The sequence below is a fragment of the Ruditapes philippinarum genome, unplaced genomic scaffold (assembly GCF_026571515.1).
Source record: "Ruditapes philippinarum isolate M1 unplaced genomic scaffold, ASM2657151v2 ctg1363_1_1_1_1, whole genome shotgun sequence".
In the NCBI taxonomy this organism is placed as follows: domain Eukaryota; kingdom Metazoa; phylum Mollusca; class Bivalvia; order Venerida; family Veneridae; genus Ruditapes; species Ruditapes philippinarum.
Genome location: NW_026855186.1, coordinates 177,584 through 204,464, shown reverse-complemented (window position 1 = coordinate 204,464; position 26,881 = coordinate 177,584). Strand labels below are relative to the sequence as shown.

Genomic DNA, 26,881 nt, shown 5'->3' with positions numbered 1-26,881 from the left:
GTTTTTCTTTGTGTTATGCGGTTAATTATCGTCACAAGCACCTGAGTGTAAAAAGTGTAAACAGATTTAAATTTACATACAGTTCCCATAGTCTAATCCACTAGACAACCGTTTTATGTAAGGGAGCTAACTTTCATTTTTTTTGGCATAAATCAATTATAAAGGAAATAATTATTTGTTTCACAAAGCTTCTTATATTTATTGATATTCCTAATAGCTAATATGCCAACTTTTATTCGTAAATATCTAGAAGAACTTATAAAGACGCCTATGTACAGTATAGGAAAAAGGGTTTACAATATATCTACTTTTTTCAACTGCTTTCATTATAACTGTGGCATGAAAGACATACCTCAATATGATTATTTTAGCATGGGGGTAGATTTCCTATGTATTTATTAGTAGATATGTATATCTACACAGTTACCAAAAAAAAAAAAAAAAAAAAAAATACTCAGTATATATTTTTATCCTGCTACTGTCTATATCATCAGCTGGATAAAGCCTTGCCGGATAAACTTGTCTATCTCCGGTCATTACGTCACATGGTGACGTCACATGTTTAGTAGCAAAACTAAACTACATATAGATGCTATTTTATCGGGGGAAAAGAAGAATGAAACCATTTAATTATTCTAAAAACATGATAAAAAGCAGGATAAATCAAATACGTGGTGGATGTCGGGATGGAGAAGGTTTATCCGGTTCGCTGCGAAAGTGAATCTTGGCTCGCTAAAGCTCGCCAAGATACACTTTCTCGCTCACCGGATAAACCTTCTCCATTCCGACATCAACCATGTATTTTCTATAATTTAGATCCTGATCAAATAATATAAACGTGAAAACTTATAAATAATTCCAACAATTACATGTTCATGGTAAGTAATATTAAGCTCGAGCTCCATTAATTAACTCGTGCATGAAAGACGCGCGCGAGTTTGTGCGGCTGCTGTTAAGCTTGCGGAAGTTATCAGTAGAATATGATTCATGAACTGTATTGTAAAGAAGGAATTGCAGAATCAGATGTTTTCAAATTTGGGCAAATTTGACCAACAAGCGTTCAGGTAATTAGATAAATAGTGCTTCAAATAGTTAATTAGTGAATAGTCATTTAAAATTTGTATTGTTTAAAAAGTTTCCGCCAAGTATTTTTTCGAATTCGCTTTCAATGTATTTGCAGTAGTATACGGACAGTCCTTTTTTCGGATAATTAGACACACCATGACAATTTTACAGCTATAAACAGACGGACTTGACTTTATAAACTGGATTCATTTTATATATTTACATGTATAAATAGTCTGATATGTTTAAGCATGATACAAAATATATTTTATTAAACGGACATTAAATCCAACTCATACCACTCCCACAGTAACTTTCAAATGGAAAGAGCCTGCATTCCTTGCTTATTTTCTGCTCTCTTTACATTCACATTATGTGAGGTTGCTGTGATTTTCTGATAGAATATGTGATTGTGTTTATAAGATTGTCTTTTCACATGAATATAGCTATTTGGTATAATTACAAAATTATGAAATATTCTTCAATATTAATTTTTAAAGAAAATTAACCAGGTAACAAGATGCACAGAACAATATTAATTTATTTGAGTAGTGGGAAAAAGGTCAGTTTTACACTTAAACACAAAAGCATGAGTTTAGTTATAACATATTTAATAATTTTACAAGCTTAATTGCGAAACAAGTTATTGCAGCTTATACATGTATTTATCACTTTGGAGTTGGCTATCTGGAACTAAGTAGTACTTGTGTCTTATGAGAAAACATAGTCATGATCAAAGTAGTGCTGGGACCAATGATCCCTTGGTTGAGAGGCAGACACCTAAACCACAAGGCCACCCCTCCCTGTCCACATTGGTTTCTCAGTTTTGGGTTTTGAATCAGGTTGGGCTTGTTTTAACAAATTTTTACATGGCATTTGTTCAAGCATATGAATGTATCTATCCAGTTTTCAAATCTAGCGATGGTAGTCTGGTGATATTGTTGATGCACAAAAATAAACCAGATGATATTCTTCTATTTAACATGTAGATCATTTTAATCCTAGGTATGCTTCAGACTTGTCATTGAGCTGCAGTAATGTCTGAATCAACAAATGTAGCAGAACATTTGAGCAGTCAGTCTTCCCGTGTTCATAGACCAGACTCCAAACCTGATAAAGAAAGCCATGAGGAGCATCTGCGTTTAGCAAGTATTGTGAAAGGTGTTCATGCAGAGCTACGCAACAAGTACAAAAAAAGTACAGGTGTGTTTTCAAGTGCGAAAATTATGTGGATTAGTGCCATTAAATTGATGATAAATAAATTGTCATTATAAAAAAGTCACTCTTGATTTCATCATACATGTAAATGGAAATGAACAATCAAGGAAATATTATACTACGAATGTGGTGATCCATTTAAAATGTAAACTAACAGAGTCTGCAGATATATTTAATTGTTTTACAGGAAATTAGAGCTCTTTTTTAGCAGAGAGAAAGGCTTTGATACATAATAAGTAGCGGTAGATAGATCTTGGTTTAGCTGAAATGATAGCAGTAATGCTTATTATGGGGAAATATTTCTTCAAATTAATAACAGTTACATGGTAAAATGTGATATTTAATCTGGACTAATGATACATGTTCAGTACTGCAGTACATTAGTTGGTCATACATAAGGTTATTCTTCAAAATTTGTTTTGAAAAGCCTACTCTATATTGACATTTAACCCTAACCTGGGAAAGATCTTAAGTAGACCAGTCCTGTCCATCTTTCAATCTCAACAAAATAGTTTTATTACTTTAAGAGAAAATTTGAAAGTAAAGATTAATTAAATAGGGATTACATACATGTGTGGGCTGGTCTTGGTTTGCACTGGTCACATTGGTAGGTCCATTCATTGTTAGCAGGCTAAGTGTGAGTTTGAATGTCATGATGTTTCTATGTTGTTGTTTTTATATTACAGGAGAAACAGATCTAGAGAGTATTTGGTATGAGCATTGTCAGAATAAACCTGTCCTCTCTCAATATGCAGATGCCATGCATCATCTTGCCACCGATCACTGGGCCAAAAACCAAGGTAAGTCAATAAACCTTCAAGAAGTGAAAGGTCACTATGGGGCAAAAACCAAGGTAAGTCAGTAAACCTCCAAGAAGCGAAAGGTCTGCAATTGGCCAAAAACCAAGGTAAGTCATTAAACCTTCAAGAAGTGAAAGGTCTGCTATGGGCCAAAAACCAAGGTTTGTTGATAAACAAAAAACAAGGTTAATTATCTTTCAAAAAGTAAAAGGCCCCCTTGTTCCAAATAAGTTTATAAATCTTATGAAAAGTCAGAAACAAAGAAGAGAAACAATGTAAGTACATATACATTTATGAAGCTAAACATTATCAGACCAAGAGGCATAAGGCATTAGGATTATTAAGATCATGTGACTTAAAACCCAAGGTAAGTTGAAAAAAGTTCACAAAGCTATAGTTTACTGGATAGAACTTTAGGTAAGTTTGTACACTTTTAAGAATCTAAAGATTTTTAGCTTTTAAACAAATGGTAAGTTGATAAAAATTCACAGTTAGCTAAACATAACTTGATAAAACCCAAGGTAGGTTGATAAAGATTTTAGAATCTAAAGAATAACTGGTTTCAAACCTAAGGTAAGTTTATAAGAGTTAACATTAAGCTAAACATAACTGGATAAAACCCAAGATATGTTATTACAACTTTAGGAAATTAAAGACCACTGAGTTTAAAAAATCATGGTCAGTTGATAAGCAAGTACTTTCAGGAAGCTTAATATCACTGGGCTGAAAACAAAAGGTAAGTTAACTAACTAAAGGTAGTACTTATATGAACATGATGAAAGGTTTACTGATCAGCCAAATAAAAGCAAAGATATTGGATATACTTTATTGATGCTGAATCATTCAGTTCATTAAAATGATATTTAAAACTTGTCTTTTTTATGCCACATTTTTTACAAATTAAAACTAGTTACTTAACTAGAAATGCTTAATAATGAAATGTTAAAATTTTGTAAACAGGTATTTAAAAGTGTACTTTACACCTTTGTCTTGTATTTTGTTCTTCTTCACTTTACATATTGAATAATATCTTTATCAGATACAACTTTCAATTTACAGAAACAAGAATAGATTGGTGTAGAGAGGTTATTAATGAATATTTCAAAGAAGATGGCCTTAAAAAAATTCTAGATAAAGAAAGAAGACGGAAAGAAAAACACAAAGAAAGAGAGACGTTAAACTGTGATGATCCTATGCAAACCAAATATAACAAGTGTCAAGATTTTCATGACACAGAGTTAGGTTGTAAAGTAACAGATACCAGTGATATTGTTAAACCAACTGTTGGTGCTAATTCTATTTCTACCCGGACTGATTTCGTGATTGACACAGACAACAAATATGCCAGTACGGACCACATATCTAATTCTTCAACTGAAAACAAAGTAACAGTGGACAACAAATCAATTGGAGAATATAATGTTGTGTAGGTGATTCTTATTCCTTATTTTCATTATCCAGTTTCTTTTATTATATCCCGCCACAAAATATAGACGGGGCTGTAATAGAATAACTTTGTCACGTTGGTTGCAGTCGGTCGGTCTGTCTTAATCGTGTCCACTCTATAAATCCTATACCCTTTGAAGGATATTCTTCAGACTTTGCTTAAATGTTCAACTCATTAAGACAATGTTCAAAACCTATGCCACTACTATGCGAGCTCAGTCAGAGGTCAAAGTTCAAACAGACTTTTTCGTGTCCCTATAATTATAATCCTTTACCCCTTGAAGGATTTTCTTAAACTTGGCTAAAATGTCCACCATAATAAGGTAATGTGCCAAACCCATGCTACTGCTGTGCTGGCTCAAGGTCAACATTGAAGGTCAAAGGTCAAATATCAGACAATTTTGTGTCCTGTTTTTAGCTCACCTGTCACAAAGTGACAGGGTGAGCTTTTGTGATCGCTTTTCGTCCGGCGTCCGTCCGTCCGTCCGTGGTCCGTAAACTTTTACTTTAAATGACATCTCCTCATAAACCACTGAGCCAATTTCATCCAAACTTCACAGGAACGTTCCTTTGATGGTCGCCTTTAAAAATTGTTCAAAGAATTTAATTCCATGCAGAACTCTGGTTGCCATGGCAACCGAAAGAGAAAACTTTAAATATCTTCTTTTAAAAAACCATAAGAGCTAGAGCTTAGATATTTGGCATGAAACATCTTCTAGTGAGTGTCTACCAAGTTTGTTCAAATAAAAGCCCTGGGGTCAATATTGGCCCCGCCCCGGGGGGTCATTGATTTTCCTTATATGCATATAGTAAAAACTTAAAAAATCTTCTTTTAAAGAACCCAAAGAGCTAGAGCTAAGATATTTAGCATGAAACATGTTCTAATGGGTGTCTACCAAGTTTGTTCAAATAAAAGCCCTGGGGTCAAAATTGGCCCCGCCCCAGGGGGTCATTGATTTTCCCTATATGCATATAGTAAAAACTTAAAAAATCTTCTTTTAAAGAACCAAAAGAGTTAGAGCTAAGATATTTAGCATGAAACATGTTCTAATAAGTGTCTACCAAGTTTGTTCAAATAAAAGCCCTGGGGTCAAAATTGGCCCCGCCCCAGGGGGTCATTGATTTTCCTTATATGCATATAGTAAAAACTTAAAAAATCTTCTTTTAAAGAACCAAAAGAGTTAGAGCTAAGATATTTAGCATGAAACATGTTCTAATAAGTGTCTACCAAGTTTGTTCAAATAAAAGCCCTGGGGTCAAAATTGGCCCCGCCCCAGGGGGTCATTGATTTTCCCTATATGCATATAGTAAAAACTTAAAAAATCTTCTTTTAAAGAACTCAAAGAGCTATGGCTAAGATATTTAGCATCAAACATGTTCTAATAGGTGTCTACCAAGTTTGTTCAAATAAAAGCCCTGGGGTCAAAATTGGCCCCGCCCCGGGGGTCATTGATTTTCCTTATATGTGTATAGCAAAAACTTTAAAAATCTTCTTTGAAAAAACCCAAATAGCTAGAGTTAAGATATTAAGCATGAAACATCTTTTAGTGAGTGTCTACAAAGTTTGTTCAAATAAAAGACCTTGGGTCAAAATTGGCCCCGGGTCATTGATTTTCTTTATATGTGTATAGCAAAAACTTTAAAAATCTTCTTTGAAAAAACCCAAATAGCTAGAGTTAAGATATTAAGCATGAAACATCTTTTAGTGAGTGTCTACAAAGTTTGTTCAAATAAAAGACCTTGGGTCAAAATTGGCCCCGGGTCATTGATTTTCTTTATATGTGTATAGCAAAAACTTAAAATCTTCTTTGAAAAAACCCAAATAGCTAGAGTTTAGATATTAAGCATGAAACATCTTCTAGTAAGTGTCTACAAAGTTTGTTCAAATAAAAGCCCTCGGGTCAAAACTGGCCCGGGCCCAGGGGTGTCATTGTTCTTAACTATATGTGTATAGTAAAAACTTAAAAAAAATCTTCTTTTAAAAAGCCCAATGAGCTAGAGCTTAGATGTTTAGCATGAAACATCTTCTTATGGGTGTCTACCAAGTTTGTGCAAATAAAAGCCCCTGGGTTAAATTGGCCCTGCAACGTTGGGGGGGGGGGGGGTTGGGGGGGGCCTATATACAGGTGAGCGACCTCAGGGCCATCATGGCCCAGGGCCATCATGGCCCTCTTGTTAAATCCTGGCTTGAGATGTCATTGACAGATATAGTTTTGATTCATAGACCATTGGACAATTTTTTTTGGTCATTTGATTGTTTAAGCCCTTTTTTGTGTCGCCTGCTAGAGAGAAGCCAAAATTTCCACAACATATAGGAAACAAAGTGGTTAATCACCCCTTAATACAACTGCTTAAATGGCTACTATCAGGTGACACATGTGACCCACTGAACGCTTTTGTTAACCATTGATTATTAATGTATTATTTAAAGTGTATTGATCTGAATGAAAAAATTCCAAGAAAAAATTAGTAATTGTAAAACAACAGATGCTATAGAACTTGTAAATAAAAGCAAGTCACGTTGTGATTTTACAATATGTTACATTAGCACAGATACACCATTGATTTTGTAGGCTAATGTAAACAAAGGTCGTATAAACAAAAAATACTGTACATACTTTGATGTATTATCTTTATTTATTCGATATCACAGTATTGTAGAAAATATCAACAACAGCTTTATTGGCGTCCGCGCCGAAGCGCGGCGCCCCTTTATGGAACGAAATCAGATTTTGTGAAAGGGCGACAGCAACTTCTCGAGCCTTTAAGTCGGTCATGATAAAAGCCGATCATTCCGATCGGTATGAGGGTGCTTGATTATTAATTAAATGTCGCGATATGTTACAATGAATAGCGAACTGGAGGATTTCGCAATGCAAACATTTTCAAATGCAATAACCGTTTCATTTTCAAATGCAATAACCTTTTCCGTCTCTTCGGTTTTTTATTTATCATTTTGTAGTACACAGTGGGTTATCATGGTATGTTAAAATAGAATGATGAGTTGATGACCTAAATATTCCGAAAATCTATTTATAGAGGGATGTACTCCTATCGGTAATTCCGGTCTCTCCCGGTCTATTTTGACCGTGATACTAGTGACCGGCGAAAAGTATCACACGTTTATTGTCCGATCTCTCCCGGTTTTTGGAGTAGATGTTTGATATCGTTACAGAACAGAACAAATATTTTACAGATAAATTTGCTTTTTTCCAAAATGAATGTTTGTCACTTAGTTTGGTTACAATAATTAATAAACATAGATCAACTCTCAAATATATTGATTATTATTATACATAAACATACAATTCGAAAAAAACAACAACACCAACAATAGCATGTTTCATTTTATCTATACGAGATATAAACAATAAATATGTACAATAATTGTGAAAAAAGGTACATTTTTATGGTTTTAATATGACTCTATTAACTTTGAAACATTTTATTTTATTTGTTATTCGTGTTTAGTAAAGATGCCGGTGAATTATTCAAAGTAACAAATTAGATTTTATTAATTATTTGATTTTGAATGATAATTTAAAAAATGATAAAGAAAAATACAAATGTACATGTACATGGTTTAAGAATAAATAATATTATATATTGAAAGATTAACCATAATTTACTGACTTTTTCCAGTAAAGTTTTGACTTATAATCGTCGGTCAATATGACATTTGAATTCTTAAAATTTAATTTACAATTTTAATAAAAAAAGAATAGTAAACGTAAAAATCTCAGTATTAAAATAGCACATAAAAACACAAAAAGAGAGAGGAAAACAATATTCATAAAATCTGTATTAATTTTTTTGTTATTAAAATAGATATTACAATTATTGTATAATAAACAATAATGCTCAACATGACATGGTAATATAACCAGTGTCATATTTTCCTAAGTGTGAACAGATACCTTAAGAGGGGGTCTTCGCTAATAGCGAATACATAATAAGGGACAATTCCACAAGTGTGGTGTTGATCATGCGTTACACATGGGTATGGATGATAAATGATTGTATACATGTATATCCGTTGCCAATCAAAGTTCATAATGAACAATGTCTTCCGTCCGTTCATTTTGGTAAAAACCAATTAACCATTGAAAAGTTTATAAGAATATCTTGACATCATATGTCTACTAGTTCATCTTCACTTTCTTATTTCTTGCTTGGACGCCCTTTGATGCTTTGCATCAATGCTTTTCTTGTACATTATATCACAGGGACTCAGCACAGTGTTGGGAAAGTGTGAAAAAGTAATTCTAAAAAAAATATATATACTGTATACATATATAATATATGTGCATTATATTGTATTATAACATCTGGAGACTTGTCCTGTCTCATGTTTTATTTCATAAAACTATCATGGTCTCTTTAAGATATAACAAAACTTGGAAGAAGAAAAAAAAGCCCTGAAACAATCTTTTCCACTGAATCAATATTTTTTTGTTGATTTTCAAAGTTGGTCTAAATCTTTTTTTGGGTGTTTTTCTCGAAAACATTCACATAAATTACTTTTTCACTTGATGGGAGCTAATTATGCAAAAGTGGCATTTTTTTTCAATCTTTGAAGAATAAATATTAGAAATAACCAAACATAGCATATGTCATGGGTGGATAATCTCTGGAATATGTCCGTGTAAATGATTTTGATTGTCTGAGAGAAATATTTGAGTGACTCCACCACATGATCTTTCTTATAAATCTTCATCAAACTTGTTTGTACCTCCATTGGATGTTCTTGGATGTTAACATTTGTTTTTGATCAAATTTCAAAATTTAAATTGCATTCTTCCAACTCAGCTTTTATTTTCTGTTAGATAAACAATTCTATGTTGTTTCAGACTAAGTATTTCAGTAATTTTATCTTGGAAAAGTGCATCATATCACTGTTAAGCCTTCTTCAAAACAACATCCTGAGAGCCTCATAATTATTTATAACGCCTCAATGATGTTCGTTTCTAAAAATATAAGATGGGAAAACAAATTTTCCACTGTACTTATTTAAATATAGAGCGCGGACCAGTAGATTATTGGTATCGAGGGGTTTCCTTATTGTTCATGTATTTTATTGTTGGTAAATTTCATTTTCCACCTTGATTCTTTTGATTTGACAATTACATGAAACAATTTATCTATAAAATAACATATTTGAGCTGCGTCACGACAAAACCAACGTTATGCGTTTGCATCCGCGCAGTCTGATCAGGATTCATGCTGTTCCCTATCAGTTTCCTTTCTTGTAATAGGGTTTGTAAGCGAACAGCATGGATCCTGATCAGACTGCGCGGATGCGCAGGCTGGTCTGGATCCATGCTGGTCGCAAACGCACTATGTTGGTTTTGTCGTGATACGGCTCATATATATTTAACCTTTAAAAAGCTGAAGCTTAAAAGACCAATTTAAGGTTTCATGGGACTTCTTGTCACATTCCTATTTGATATTGTAATGCCATAGGTTATTTTCAGTTATTTTTAAACATCAAAAGCCTGATGTAGGATGTTAGATTTTGTTGTTTGGTATATTAGACTTTGTTGTTTGGGGTTATAGATTTTGTTGTTTAGGGTATTAGACTTTGTTGTTTGGGGTTATAGATTTTGTTGTTTGGGATGAATGACATTGTTGTTTGGATGATTATATTTTGTTGTTTGGGATATTAGATTTTGTTGTAGGGATTTTAGATTTAATTGTTTGGGGTATTAGATTTTGTTCTTTGGTATGTTAGATTTTGTGGTTTGACTTTGGGGTGGACTTTCCATCTTTCAGTCTAGACAAAACCATTCACCTTTTTGTGTCGCCTCTACGGAGTAGTGGCGACATATAGGGATCACTTCTCCGTCGTCTGTCTGTCCGTCTGTCTGTCTGTCTGTCTGTCCGTGCGTCCGTCACAAAACTTGTCCGGACTACTCCTCATAAACTACTGGTGCAATTTCATCCAAACTTTACAGGAATGATCAGTATCAAGTCTAGTTGTGCATATTGTCAGCATTTTCCGGTTCAATGATTTTTGTCGGAGTTATGGCCCTTTAATAATTTTTAATTTTAAAGTTTGTCCGGACTACTTCTCTTATACCACTAATGCAATTTCAATGAAACTTTACAGGATTGATCTGTAGCTCAAGTCCTTGCGCATATTGCAAGGGTTTTCCGGTTGAATGATTTTTGGCCGAGTTATGGCCCTTTGATAAAAAGGTTTCTTTTTCTGTGTGTTGCCAGATACACAAAAGCTTGTCCGGACTACTCCTCATAAACTACAGGTGCAATTTCATCCAAACTTTACAGGAATGATCAGTACCAAGTCTAGTTGTGCATATTGTCAGCATTTTCCGGTTCAATGATTTTTGTTTGAGTTATGGCCCTTTGATAATTTTTATTTTTAAAGTTTGTCCGGACTACTTCTCTTATACCACTAATGCAATTTCAATGAAACTTTACAGGATTGATCTGTAGCTCAAGTCCTTGAGCATATTGCACGGGTTTTTCGGTTGAATGATTTTTGGCTGAGTTATGGCCCTTTGATAAAAAGGTGTTTTTTTTCTGTGTGTTGCCAGATACGCAAAAGCTTGTCCGGACTACTCCTCATAAACTACTGGTGCAATTTTATCCAAACTTTACAGGAATGATCAGTACCAAGTCTAGTTGTGCACTGTCCATCTGTCTGTCTGTCTGTCACAAAATTTGTCCCAACATGAAATTGGCCATCATGAGGCGACACATGTGATTACTGATCGCTCTTGTTTCAAAATATGAAGTCACTGACTAGCAAACAGTGCAGACCATGATCAGAAAGCTTTGTCTTCATGGGTGACTTAGGTAGAATCAGTTGTTAGCTCCAAGTGCAAGGTCACACTCTCTGGGACAAAGGTCAGCATATCGAAAATCTTGTTGGGCCCATAACTCTGTCACACATCAATGGATTTTGAAAATAACTTGGAAAAATGTTTAGCTTGATGAGACGGTGTGTCATGTGCAAGACGTAGACCCCTAGCTCCCAGGTCAAGGTCACAGAGTTCAAAGGTCAGCAGTTAGAAAATCTCAGGCCCATAACTCTATCATGCATCAAGGAAATTTGAAATAACTTGGCACTAATGTGAAGAGTAATGAGATGGTGTGTCATGCACAAGACCTAGACCCCTAGCTCCCAGGTCAAGGTCACACTTAGAAGTCAAAGGTTTAAACAATTTGGCACAAATGTGTAGCATGATGAGATGATGTGTCATGCACAAGACCAAGACCCGAAGCTCCAATGATTTCTTGTTGTCCAAGCAATTGTTAGTGACAATGCTTTACTTTGACAATTAAATCGACCGTTACTTATTGACCTTTTTTACCCATCTTTATGCTCCAGTAGAGACTTAACTGAAAAATATGTGCTTAGGGGATTTGAACCCACACAGCTAAAGACCTAAGATAACTTGTCTGAAGCCTAAACGAATGGGACATGTAGCCCCTTTTATTGACATGCAGAAGCCAAATATTAGACAGATGCCACACAAGAGCTGCAGTGAGTCAGGTACCCTACCATTCCTGTGATGATAACTTTCGTGATTATCAAATATATATTTGATTTAAATACCTACATTCCACTGTACTTATAAATATAAAGTATAGCACTTTTGACTATTCGTTTAATTAAAGTCCCAAAAAATTCATACAAGTTATTATGCTGTTATTAAAATTATCATAAAAATTACTTATATGCATATTATGTTTTCTTTGAATATTAACTGAATGACTAGAAAATTTCAAAACATTTAAATAAAGTTTAAAACTGTATGTTAGAACTGCAACTATATTATGCCATTCCTTAGAAACACAACATAAGAAATCTGACTCGATAGCTTTGTTGATTTAGACAATAGACCTACTGTATGTACCTACTGACAATATTTTGTGCTGAAGACAAATGAAGTTTAGGGGGGTATATAGGAGTCAGTTTAAGGGTCAGTCGGTTCATATCATGGTTTCTGGACAGTAACTAGAGTTTGGAATGAGGTATTGTAATCAAACTTGTTATATAGCAACCTTATGTGGAAACCCCGGTTGGTATTGCATTTGGACAACCTAGGGTCAAAGTCAATGTTACTAAAAATAGAAAAATGGTTTCAGACAATAAACAATAACTAGAGTTAGGAATGAGGTATTACACTCAAATTTAGTATAAAGCAAGTTTATATGGATTGCAATTACAAATGTAAATGAAATAATTCTTTGTACACAGTTAATACTTTATTAATTTATTATAGGTCGAGTTCAAAATTTTCTTCAGACCACTTATTTTTCAAAAAGTCAAATGTTGCTGCTGGGGGTATTAATCACCTTTAGTGATAGCTCTGTTGATGTTGCTAGTATTACTTGTATAACTATTTAATTACAAATGCAAGTCTTCATTCTATATACTACATTATTTCATATAGGGTAATGGAAACATAGTTTATACAAATATTTTAGTTTATTTGTGTATAAGCCTATAAACAAAATCTTGTTAAGTTTATGTTCTAAGCAAAGAGTGTAAATCATCTTGCTCAAGGAAACAGAGACTTGTCTTGTGGGGTTTGAACCCAAGAAGGCAGCAATCCTTCGATAAACCAGTCTGATGCATTTACCACTTGGCAATGCCAAGGCATCATCATAGTAGGACTCAAACTCAGGAAGTTTGGTTCAAAGGCAGGCACCTTAACAACTAGATTTCTAATATATTAAACAGAGAAATGCCAACTTTAATGGCATGTTATACTAGTATATGAAAACAAAGCAACTTTTTGAGTTTTTATCAATTAAAATATTAAGGTTGGTTCCCTCATACAAATTTTCCTTATGACATATATTTTGCCCTTTAAAGTGTCTTATGTCCATATTTTCATTGTTAAGTTGAATTAACTATGTAATTTCAAAAGATCAACTATTATAAGTGTGATTGACCAACAATTGATATTTGAAAAAAATGTTTAGGATAAAATATAAATCTGCCTAAAGTCCAATTCTTTTTATAAACTGGACATGACAGGTTATTTCAGATGGGTAATGGGTAATAATAGGAACTTCTGTGGGTCATGTGAGGTATTATTGGTCTGGTGAAGTAATTTATAAACTGATTTTGAGTTTCACCTGTTCACTCACAATACATCTTTTGATGGGCATAAACATTCAACTTCCATTGTAATGCACAAAAGAGCATTTGAGCTTAAATTTGCCCTTTGACTTGCATAGAATTAGAATGTTTTAAAATTCAACAAGGGGAAAATGTGAAAGTGACATAAGGGGAAGTAATTCATTATAACATGGAAATATTCTAATTGCATGATTAAATTGTATCAGAATTTCAAGTTGTGATTTGTGATGCATTTCATCATAGGAAGATGTTTATACTGTTGTCACCTAATGTAAGCCAAAAAACTTACAAAATAATTTTTTCTTAATATTCATTAAAAAAACCAGTCTTTGGGAAAAGACATGTACATGTACAGTATATATAATATATAAGTTTTAGAAAAGTGCATACTGTATGAATACTCAAAAAACATTAGTTTAAATGGTTTATGAAAAACATGTCAGAATCTGATATTTTGTATATTTCTATACCTTTTACTAATAGAGTAAACACTAATTTCTGCATATTTTGATATGTTAGTAATTTTACAGAAAGTTATTTCCTTTGGCTATAGCTTTTTGGTCTGTAAATTACCCTGCATGATATCATCTTCATTTTTATAATCAAAACTTTCTGCAAAGCAATTCTATGAATAATATTTCTATAACACTATGATTCTAAAATTAGTCTACGGACATTTTAGTACATTTCTCTCTCTGAATTATTCAATTAACATTATTTTGTTGTTTTTTTTTTTTCTCGTACATAGTTAAATTATAAAGCTGTTAATTTACTAGCAGCATGGTGGCATAATAATTATCAATAAAAAGTCAATTTAGAAAGTAGCTTACCTCAGATAGTCTGTTATGGCAAATTGATCATTAAGGGTAAAAAGTTGAATCGGAAGGATAATTTGCACACCCTCTATTGTTTTAATTTCTCTTTGAGAACTTCTCCTTTGTTTTTTTGCCTCAAAAACTGTGATAGAAGAGTAATAGTCCTGTTTGTTTCCAAACAACTTTATTTAGATTATATTTGTATCGATCACATATAAATTGACAAACAGACTATGGGGGATTAAATTTTCATCAAGTAGCGAAATCCTACCAGGGGCATTGATGTTTTTGTTTACACTTTTCTCCTCGGATTGTTTACATTTTATGTTTTGAGATAATTGTGTTGTTTACATTTCTTGGTTGCCGTGGAAACGAGGGGAATATTTTGAAATCTCATATGGTTTAGGAGAAAGACTAAATTACATGTAATGATTGTTGAAGTGCCTAAACAAATGTTTGATTTATTGCAGAGTAAAAAGTTCGATGTTCCATTTTTTAACCGAATTGTATTATTGAGATTATTTTTAGAATATTAATCATAAATATTTTAATTGCATATGATATATATATGAGAAGGTTACATTGAAAAAAGTAAGTAAGCAGGTGCTAAAGTACATAGGCTTGTTTAATGATACCATTATTTTGAATTCAAACATTTTTATGTAAACATTTTGAACTATAAAAAGATTATTAGTAGATAGCAAATAGTTTTCAACTTTTACACTTTAGAGAATTAATGTAACATTAAAATGCAATTTTTCTCTCCCTAAAGTTACAGATGGACTAATACATCAGGGTTTTTTTCCCAGGATTTTGGGAACATGACCCATACCCATGGAATTGGGAATTTCAGCGATGTTTTGTTAAAATTTGGGAAAAATTGCATGACTTAAATTTAGCAGTGATTAAATGAATGCAAAGAATAACTGTCTAGGAAGGCATCTTCAAACTATTAAACACCATAACAGTGAAGAAGTCCTTATTTTCCAAGATTTTAGAATTTGTTATCAAATATTTTGGGAATTGGGAATTTTTTCTGTGGATTGGGAAAATCATATACTATTTTCGATTGGGAATATGACCGAATATCGGCTATAAAATAAGGCAAAAAAAATCTCTGTACATATTGGCATAACAATTTGACAGTAACACTAATGTTTATGTATACTAAATTTGACAGTGCATGTGTAGCAAATTGGTCACAAGCCCAACCCTCTGGATATCTTACTAAGCCCAATCTCTGGAAATGGCTAGTTTATCACTTTTATGCTAAATAGCTGTAGACCCTTGATTTGGTACCAAGCAGAAACACTGGAAATAAGCAATAGCATCTTGATTTGGTATCAAGTGGAAGAATTGTAAATAAGCTACAATACTTTTGATTGGTTATGAAGCAAAAGCCCTGCCATGGAATTAAGAATTGGTATAAAGCATAAAAACTGTCATGAAAATAAGCCATAGCCTTTTGATTTGGTATCAAGAGCAGAAAAACAGGAAATAAGCTTATATAGTCTCTTGCTTTGGTAATAAGTGGAAAATTGAAAATTAAATTTAGTCTCTTGATTTTGTATCAAGCGGAAGAACTGGAAATAAACTTTAGTCCTTTAATTTGGTATCAAGTGGAAGTCAACTGTCATAGAAATAAGAAATAGCCTATTAATTTGATATTAAGCATCTAGAAAAAATCTGACTTGATATAAAGTGGTAGTCGAGGAAATAAGCTATGGCCTCTTGATTTGATATCAAGCAGAAGAACTGATAATAAGCTTTAGCCTCTTGATTTGATATCAAGCGGAAGTCATGGAAAGCCTAGCACATGAATTGGTATCAAACTGATGCCTGGAAATATAATTAAACAACAGCCACTTGATTTCATGTTGAGCCCACTTAATCTTATGTTGTGTTAGTGAACTCAGTCCCTTGAAATAGCTGAAGTCCAAGCCCCTTGCATTAGCTATAGTTTCTCTTAATGTAGTATTAAGTGCAAGCCCTGGAAATGGCAAATCTGTTGATTTAAAATAAGTGCAGCCTCCAACCTATCAAAGTTGGTAACTTAAATTAGATTGTCTGTCTGTTATGCCAGAGGTCATGGGTTTGGTCTGCAGCAGGGTCATACCAAAAAACCATCATCATCAGAAAGTTGGGCATTTTGCTACATTGTATATGACAATATACATGTATAATGCTGCGGACTGTATAACTGAAAAAAATTGCGTAGAGTTGGTTATATGAAGCTACATACATTGTATCCTTGAAGATAAATTTCTATTGTCATTCTGTTCAATAACATCTCATTGTGATAAAAAAACAAAAAACAATTATTTTTTTTCATTTTGTTATAATTGCACTTTGTTATAATGAAGTTTAGATAGGCAGAAGTGGGGAATGTTGACTCAGATAAACAAATAAAGTTAACAGATCAGTTTTTGTTTATCCGTATTGATTGGGTAAACATGGAGTGTAAACAGTTGGGAACAATCTGTCATAATCGGGCAATCTCAAAACACATGGCTTAATATATGCATAATATACATGTATATACATGTAGCGCCCCCTGGTAAAGTCTCTGACTTGGAACCACCTTCACCTTCACTGCTGCGGATTTGATCTCTTTCCATGGGCGTTGGGTTCTTTCATGTGCGGAAGCTATTTGCTTGCTTACAGAAGGTTATTGTGCTTCCATTTATATACATGTATATATACATATCCCCTGTTAAAGTCTATTGCCTTGGAACCACCTTGCTCCCTCACTGCTGCGGATTTGATCTCTTTCCATGGACATTGGGTTCTTTTATGTGAGGAAGCTATTAATAGCTTGCTTACCAAAGGTTAGTGGTTCCATTTAATGGAGGTCTGTTTGAAATAATGTGTGGAGGGGCAGTTGAGGTACAGCCTACAACAGTTAATCTCAAAAGCCGTCATGTGACCTTGACAGTGTTGATGACCCCTTCTTAATAAACAGTTGCTACTGATGATTTATTTATTTTCATGGAAATTCCCTGGTTACACATTAGCTGTATAATGTGTCATTCTTATTGTTTCTTAATTTCATCAGGAGAAACTAAATTTGTTCACTAGTTATGGTTCTGTCCAATAAATCTTTAGTTTCGGATATGACTGAAGAAACATAATTCCAACAGTAGTGGTTTAAAAGTGATTCTACTTGTCTAGGATTAAGCTTATACATAAAAGCTTATACATAAAAAATAATGTCAATCAATTTCATGGGTATTTTCTACAATTAAAATTTAATATCTCAATCTTGGATTGCTCAAACACTTTGGACTTCTATATATAAAACTCATTGTAGATCCTGAACTTCATGCCTTTCTTCATCCTCCATGAATGGATAACTCAAACTCTTCAACCCAACTTGTGGTCCATTGACCTCTTAAATAAAAAACTTACTTAACCATGAGTAAATCAATGATTTTCTTCTAAACAACAAACATAATAGGTTTAGGTCATTGTATTTGACAGTATTATTACATTTCAAGAACAATCATTTCTTTAGTCTATTGCAAGTTACATCTGCTGGAATGAGTGTTGTCTGGAATTTTACCTTGTATTTATAATATTTCCACAAACTTTGCAGTTCCTCAATCATAATTATACATGTAGATTTAGTCAACAACATAATTAAATAGTGTAACGGTTTAGACTTCACTGTGACTGAGGTTTTCAGATCAGCTCTTTTTTTCCCCTCTTTTTTCTGACACAGTAATCATTTAAATTGTGAAAAATAACCCCAGTTCTTGAGGTTATAAAACTTTTTTCTGAGTTCTGTCATGCATTCTGTGCTGGTTTCTGACCAATCAAATACCTGAGATTTGAGTTTGAGCCTAGAAAAAAATCTTTATAACCTAGGGCCATGAATCACAGGAACATAGGATTTTCACTTTAAATAATCTGAGTATATTAATGTGCTATCTTTTGCACATTTTTCTGTTTTAAACACCCTAACTGATATATGATAATTTCAAGTTTTTATCTTCTAGACTTTTAGAGCTGAATGGAACTCTTTAAATGCAACACTGCTATCTTTTTTTTGTTTGTTTATGTTTACATCATTTTGTTCATCCTAACTTTCAGATGAATAGGAAAAAACTGCATAACTGTTAACATAATAGTTTAATTATAACAAGAATCCCTGTAGATTTAAAAGATTTTTAGAAATAGCTTTTCTCCTGTTTTTTTCCCTTCTTTTTTTGCAAGAATGATCATTAAATGTGTAGCAATAAAACTACCTAGATATCATAAAGATGAGGAAAATGCTCCCATTTTTTCTCCATGGAATGCCCATTGAAACTGTTTTATCATGTTCAAATTTTTCTATCAATGAATTTACACAAACAAGACTGGCTACCATATTTGTTTTAATAAACTAAAACATACAATATTTCTTCTTCTTTTTTTCCGTGGCCAAATGGTTAAGGTCGTTGACTTCAAACCACTTGCCCCTCACTGCTGTGGGTTCGAATCCCAACAGGGACTTTGGATTCTTTCATGTGAGGAAGCTATCCAGCTAGCTTACAGAACGTCTGTGGTTCTACTCAGGTACCCGTTCGTGCCTGAAATAATGCACGGAAGGGCACCTGAGGTCTTCCTCCACCAGTAAAGCTGGAACGTCGCGCTAGACCTATACTGTGTCGATGTGACGTAAAACCCAAAACAAACAAACAAACAAATCTTCTTTTTTTCCTTTTTAATTATAAAAAGTCTTACTTAAATGAATAACAGCAAACCCATTATGTTGGTTTTGTCATGGCACAGCTCAATTATTATTTCTATATTTTTAGAGATGTACCAGTAAAGGGTAGAATACGACTACTGGATGTTGGAAGCTGTTTTAATCCGTTCCTGGAGTTTGAGGAGCTTCAAGCTGTAGGGATAGATATCAGCCCTGCTACAGAGGTAACAGATTTAATTCCTCATGAATATTTACATAAAAATGATAAAATATCTGTTTTAATTTATCACTGTACCATACATCACGAGATAAATGCACCATGTGCAATTTCTCCTCACCAAATAAATGCACCATTTGCAATTTCTCCTCATACCATACATCACCAAATAAATGCACCATGTGTAATTTCTCCTCACCAAATAAATGCACCATTTGCAATTTCTCCTCATACCATATATGACCAAATAAATGCACCATTTTGAATTTCTCATTATACCATACATGACCAAATAAATGTACTATGTGCAATTTATCTAGAAATAAAGTCTCAGCATCACAAAATGTACTAGATACTAGTACATGTATGTAGTCACAGAATATCCTCCTATTACTGTAAAGTACGAACATTTATTTCATTGAGTTAGAATGTTTGTGAAGAAGACCTTCCCTTGTCATTAGGTTTGGATTTAGGAAAATATTGTGAAATTAAATGTAGACATTAACTTCAGGGGAAGTAACTAATTTGGGTTTATGATGACAACATAGCTTAATATGGCAATATGTATGTGAAAATGATTAATTGATTCTTATCCAGACATAGATAAAACAGGTTCTTTTCAGAACACATTTGAATGGCAAATAGTTTTAAAATCAACTAGTATGTACTGTGAATCCATTTCCTACCATAACTAAGTACATGCAGTGTTAAATGACAAGAAAGTATAATATGTACCTAGTAAAAGATCCCCAAATTTAAAAATGTTATTTTGCTAAATCAGCATTCCTTCCCTTGGAAATATTCATTTTCATGTTTTGCACATTTCATGTCATTGAATTATTTATCATATCTTGAATATAATATTAAATTTCAAAATTATATCAAATATTATGAATCACCCCCCTGTACATGGCATTTTTATACTTGAATTACCAATAATAAGTTTGCTGTGTTTATTTTGCCAACATATCTAAAATTGCTGTTTTGATACATTTACTATAGTTTATTATTTTGGGAAGGTCACAGTTACACTTAAATGGTTACTCTACACTTAAATGGTTACTCTAAAATGCTTACTTTGCTTAAAATGAAGTAGGATTTTGTTCTTTGCCTGAAGAATTACCTACACCTAGAAGGTCACATGCATTCTATAACCTTAACTGTTATTGTATAATTTTAAAATTGTTTGAAAAACAACAAATTAACCTCCGCAGGAAACGAAATTGTATCTATTGTTTTGTATCAAATATCTTTTTTTTTTCATTTCATGAATTGAGCTGGGAGTGTGAATTAGAAAATCACATAATTATTAAAAGTAAAGTATTGATTAAGTCAGCAAAACAAATAGATAGAACCATTTTTATCAAAATCATTAAAACTAATGAGATTGACAATTGCTTTAGGGTTTGTGTTTTTTTTTCTAGATTAAAAGTATTATGACTGTACATGAAAATGATGAGGATAAATTTGTTTTTATGAATGAAAAATATATTGTTATATACCAGTCAACTGTAACCATGCCACCCTCCCCTGTAGGCCATGTTTTTATTTTATGTCTTTACGCTCACTGCCATGTCAATAATTATGATGGTTTTGTTTTGGGCACTTAAATGGTGGGGATATGTCCAACTTGTAGTGTAGGGGCATGTAGCGGGGATGTAACAGTCTGTCTGTTGCAGCGCCAGGGTTTTGAAAATTAAATTCCCAACTATGTCTTGGGGATGGGGGGCAGTACATTTAACTCAGACAGGTGCTAATAAATTGATTGATAACTACATCAGATATTGAGTAAATTAATATTATTTAAAGAAATTTTGTTTGTGCTGGTCATCAAATAATTATATTGTAGATGAAACTTACTAAAGATCATATGAATGTGTGATGGAGATAATCTTGTGCATGTATGAGAAAAGTTTAAAATTATCAAATTTTTATGCTCATATATCCTCTTTATATCATTTCAGAGTGTTTTTCACTGTGACTTTCTTCATCTACACACAACTGACCCCTTACAGGTTGCCAACGATACTATGACCACATTTATAAATAATTTAAAAGACCCCATAGAATGGTTGCCAAGGGAGTCGTTCCACGTAGTTGTATTTTCTCTTCTTTTGGAATACTTCCCTGCCCCATATCAACGCTGGATCAGCTGCCAGCGAGCGCATGAACTACTCATGTATAACGGGATTTTGGTTATAGTAACGCCCGATTCCTCGCATCAGAATCGTAACGCCAGTCAGATGAAAAGTTGGAAAATTGCGATCGAATCTTTAGGTTTTAAACGTTGGCGTTATATTAAACAGGAGCATATACATTGTATGGTTTTTAGAAAAATTGAATTAACCGATAAAGATAAACAAGAAAGTTTTCTTAAAGGAATTACGCCTGATATGATTTACATACCTCAGGATTTTCACAATGTACCAAACAATTGTTCGGCCAGTGACGATGATGCAACGAGCCCGTATAGTTACGAGGATGAACAGTTTTATAGAGAACATATTTTACATGAACTACCTGTATTATCATCAGAATCTGATGATGTTGACGATTAAAAATTTGCTTTATAGATAACCTGGTTCTGAAATTAGAAGGTTACAAAACATTAGTCTTAAGTGATTGACTGTCATAAAAAAATGCCAATACTCGTATATTGTATTAATAGAACATAATTTGGAAAATTGCCAATATTTAAAGAACATAATTATACATGTATATTTATTTGAAAAATTGCAAATTATTTTTTAAAGATTGATTGAATATGAATATATGAATATCTACTTAAAACTTTGTTAGCTGTAAAAAAACTTTATTTAAAATGTTCTTAAACATGTAGTTGTTAATGATACAATTCTGCTGGGATTGATTTTAGCAATTTTTATTCCTTAACCTATTTTTTCTGGGATTTTTGATAAGTCTAAGTTGATTCTCTGCACAAACTATGTAAATGAATTAGATTAACAAGACTTACCTGTTAGTTGTACTTTGATCAAGATTTTATTTTCTACCAACTCCTTAAGTGATCACACAGAGATGATTTAGCTTATTCTTCTGATTTAGAATAATCGGTCAAGCGTGAATCTGCATGGTTTTCCATGCGGCGTTCATGCTTGAACAGCAGCATTGAGCATAAAATCAAGCCATAGGGTTGGGTTGGGAGGGTGTAAAATCCCTTAAGTAGTTGATAAAAGACAAAATCTCGATCAAACTCACATTTTAACTTCTACCTTACTCCTTGTAGGGATCACACAGAGATTTTAGAGTTGATTTTCAGCAAAATCAAACAAATTATAAAAAATTACTATGTTTTTAATTAAATTTTATGTTTGTTATACTAATATAATATATGAAATATAATTATACAAAGTGCATGCACAACATTATCTTCTAAATGTTCAACATTAACCAGTCCCAGTCTATTAATCCTGAATAGCTGATTGAATAGTTCGTTTTTGCCCCGGTTTGTCATAAAATCTTTTGAATGTCCTAACATTAGACCATCCAGGAGTTTTGGTTATTTTGTCAAGAGAAACACCTTTTAACTTTGCTGTGCTAGTGGCCACTGCTCTGATGCTATGTAATGTAAAGGCAGAGCCAGTTATTGGTTAGAATTTGTTTGACCCACCAAGCAATTATTTCCTTTGAAACACCTTTATATATCCTTTGAGTGCTTATATGCAAAGATCCATCTTTAAAATATCGCAGATCTTCTGTCCTGCTTAAATATTCTTCAAAAGTTTTGACTATGCATAATTTCTCATTTTTGTGTCGCCTCTACGGAGTAGTGGCGACATAGAGGGATCACTTCTCCGTCATCTGTCTCTCCATCTGTCCGTCCGTCTGTCCGTCCGTCACAAAACTTGTCCGGACTACTCCTCATAAACTACTGGTGCAATTTCATCCAAACTTTACAGGAATGATCAGTACCATGTCTAGTTGTGCATATTTAATAGTTTTTATTTTTATTTTTAAAGTTTGTCCAGACTACTTCTCTTATACCGCTAATGCAATTTCAATGAAACTTTACAGGATTGATCTGTAGCTCAAGTCCTTGTGCATATTGCACAGGTTTTCCGGTTGAATGATTTTTGGCCAAGTTATGGCCCTTTAATAATTTTTATTTTGAAAGTTTGTCCAGACTACTTCTCTTATACCACTAATGCAATTTCAATGAAACTTTACAGGATTGATCTGTAGCTCAAGTCCTTGGGCATATTGCACGGGTTTTCCAGTTGAATGATTTTTGGCCGAGTTATGGCCCTTTGATAAAAAGGTGTTTTTTCTGTGTGTTGCCAGATACACAAAAGCTTGTCCGGACTACTCCTCATAAACTACTGTTGCAATTTTATCCAAACTTTACAGGAATGATCAGTACCAAGTCTAGTTGTGCACTGTCCGTCTGTCTGTCCGTCTGTCACAAAACTTGTCCCAACATGAAATTGGCCATCATGGGGCTACACATGTGATCACTGATCGCTCTTGTTCGGATGATTAACCAATGGTAAAGGTTTTCAGTTGAAATTCTGCTGCGACTGTTTCAATAATTGATTAGTCAAGATAGTAAATTGTTTTGAATTGATAAAAATATTTTGTAGTCTTATCAAATGAAGTGTCTGGCACCTCTGAGCACTAAGAAGTAAAAACAAAAGACATATGACTCATCCTCTTCGTCATCTAGATAGTCAAGTACTACTAGTACATCCAAGACAACTGTTTTCTTTCGTATTTGCAGATCCTGCCACATATGCTGCACTTAAGTGTATGTCCCTCTCAGTACACTAGAACCATTTCTCTCTTGAGAGATTATTTAATTCCTTACAGCGCCCCCTGTATTTCGTTGATTTTTGATAAAAGTTCTTGTTGCGTCCTTGATGGTTGTTGTGTTTGTGTTCCTTCTTTTGATGCTGATTAAGATTCCAGTTTAGGGTCACTGGTATTTGTGGATGCTGTGTTGATCTCTTCAGGGGAAGCTGACCTTTGCCCCCTCCCTGTCTTTCCCTAAAAAATGCTCCTTATTAATCATCTTGATCTTTGAGCCGGAATCAGCATTCTTTCTCTGCTCTTGGAATTTGTCACCAATGAGCCCTGTTGCCTTAGTGTTAGTTTCGCTAGTGCATAGATTTTTCCTTCCTAACTGAATCTTGCCTCTGGTTGTTGATTTTGGCAATTGAGCTGCAGATACTTTTGAAGGAGTCACCAATGCATTCTTTGATGAATGAAATCTCTGGCTGATCATTTGCATAATCATGATCCAATGATCCATTGCTGCTACTAGAAGTGCAGCCGCCTTATTGAAGTCGTTGATAATATGTTGGTTGGAAATGTCTGTTGATGTTACATTGGTGTCAAGCTGATTCCAAAGAAAATTGTCTATTTTTGGCACCTACAGCTGTTGCACATTTGCTGGTCGTTTGTATTTTTGAGGTATGGCTTGAATTTTTTCTTTGTCAATTTTGTTTGGTCACCAAGATTTGTTTACCACCTTTGCAACAGTTTCATTGATGGCTTGCCCAGTTTCCTCTTCTTCCACAAAAACAATTGTCTAGTCCAACTTAAACATCATCAGTTAATGGGTATTCACTGTCTTCTGTATGATGTGAAGGACCTAGTTCATTCATGAGTCCATCAATATCTCCTTCGGAATCCGAACTGTCCAAAATACTGACAGTAGAGCAAACTTTCCTCCATTTGCTCGGTTCATCTTGACCAGATATGTCAATATTTCTCTTCAAATTTGCCAGGATTACACTCACTGGTGTAGCTAGATCCTTGATCTTTAAGGTTTGACCTTCAAACGATCGGATCAATGAAACAAACATCACCAGAATCTCTTCTCCCTTTTGGATGAAACAGTCAATTTTGTTTACATTTGATGCGCTTCCGGGTTGTGCACTTTCCCTTTCTGATGGTGATAAACATTGTACCTCGTCAATTGCTGTTCCACTAGCCATTCTGAAGTACTCCCACGTGGTAGTGTAAGAATGCCTAGTAAAATTTAAAATTTGATTTTAAGTATTTAAATCTCCTAAGTACATAAGTATGTACATAAAAATATAATATTTGAAATGCCAGTATGACAATTTCATAATAAATATTTTTCTTGCCAAATTCACAGAGGGAATAAATAGTAAATTTAAGATAGATCAATATTCCTTGGGAACAAATAATAATAAAAATAAAAATAATAATAATAAAGACTTTATTTAAAGAAGCAACATAGTTAGGAAGGAAATTTTCAATATTCAATATACACGGCTTATCCAGTATTTTCCTAGCTCACGCCATAAATTATCATCCATTTAGGATAATAATGCCATTCAGGCTTTGAGCAATATCAGAATATTGTCATATGTATTCGAAATTCATTCGATTGCAGTCATTTATTTCACTCAGACTTTATAACATCGCCCATCTGACGATGAAAATGGCTGAACCAGAACGGCCACAATAATTCCAAAGGATAATCAATAATTATCAATCTCATCTGGTCGTTATTTGGCAATCTCTTGTTTTCTATGGATTTTGTTTCCAAATAGCACTTTTATTTCACGATAATTGCTTTGTTTTTATATATATAATTAATGTTAATAATGAATAGTCAAGTGTTTTAAATTGCTGCTGCTGCTGCTGACTTCCACAAAAACGAGCATCGTTCTGATTTTCACGGACACATGACGTAAGGTCATCTCTGTGTGATCCTGATAAGGAGTTTGGTAGAAGATAAGTCTTATGAGCATGGTCTATTTGCCTTATTGGACTTAAATAATAGAATCTTAATTCTTATATGCTTGAGTTAAGGCCCATTTTCATTGAGTTATTTAGAGATTAAAATGTCTTTTTATGCATTCTTTTATAAACCACTGAATTTAAGCGTTTGTGATTTTTTATGCCCTCTAGCTTAATTATAGTATTAACTGAATAGTCTTTCCAATTTTCTGTCCATACCTGGTTAACTTGAACCAGCAAGTTGGATATATCTAAAGTTATACCTGTACGTAATAAATGGCTTCATAATTTACACATTTATCTGTACAAAGTTCATGTATCAGAATAACTGTGCCATGTACTTTTTTTAGTCTATTTCCTTTTTTAAAACTTTGGAAATAGGACAACATATCCCATCAAGTTGGATGTATCATAAATTTCTTTCAGCTACTTCATTTCATTAATGATATTTTCCATTTTTGGTAAGTAGTGGTAGATACCATTAATTGTCCTCTAACTTTGGGTGGAGTTTGAGATCACGGGGCTCAAGGTCACTGGTATGAAAATAGACTTTTACATTTTTGCTCATACAGTTTTCATTTATAAACTGATGTCTTTCGTGTTAAAGCATTACATGCCTAGTGTAATTCTCTATCTTTGGGTTAGGGGTCATTTTGGTCAAGGTTAAGATCACCAGTGCTAAAAATAGATTTTTTCACTTTTGCATGTACAACCTTTATTGTTTACACAATAACAAAATGTCGTGACCCTGTCATGCTATAAAACTGTGTTAAAAATATATTT

The 26,881-nt window shown here is 33.5% G+C and overlaps 2 protein-coding genes across 2 annotated transcripts in view; one reads left to right on the top strand and one right to left on the bottom strand.

Moving 5' to 3' along the window:
• The window catches only part of LOC132742376 (forkhead box protein P1-like), a 77,591-nt gene extending 62,779 nt beyond the window's left edge, over window positions 1-14,812 (bottom strand). Inside the window, exon 1 of the mRNA XM_060730760.1 lies at window positions 14,478-14,812. The gene's annotated coding sequence lies outside the window, so the exon portion shown is untranslated. The remainder of the gene's footprint in view (window positions 1-14,477) is intronic.
• On the top strand, window positions 873-23,159 carry LOC132742377 (S-adenosylmethionine sensor upstream of mTORC1-like). The gene is made up of 6 exons (XM_060730762.1): window positions 873-1,064; window positions 2,071-2,268; window positions 2,970-3,083; window positions 4,143-4,509; window positions 19,262-19,376; window positions 21,334-23,159. The coding sequence occupies exons 2-6, from the start codon at window positions 2,103-2,105 to the stop codon at window positions 21,925-21,927; spliced, it is 1,356 nt and encodes a 451-aa protein (XP_060586745.1). The 5' UTR covers window positions 873-1,064; window positions 2,071-2,102; the 3' UTR covers window positions 21,928-23,159.
• Window positions 23,160-26,881: the final 3,722 nt, after the last annotated feature.

Excerpts from the sequence above, each read along its gene's own strand:
- LOC132742377 (XM_060730762.1), top strand. The coding sequence starts at position 2,103 with ATGTCTGAATCAACAAATGTAGCAGAACATTTGAGCAGTCAGTCTTCC. Across the intron at positions 3,084-4,142 it reads TCACTGGGCCAAAAACCAAG|AAACAAGAATAGATTGGTGT; the intron begins GTAAGTCAATAA and ends TTCAATTTACAG. Across the intron at positions 4,510-19,261 it reads ATTGGAGAATATAATGTTGT|AGATGTACCAGTAAAGGGTA; the intron begins GTAGGTGATTCT and ends CTATATTTTTAG.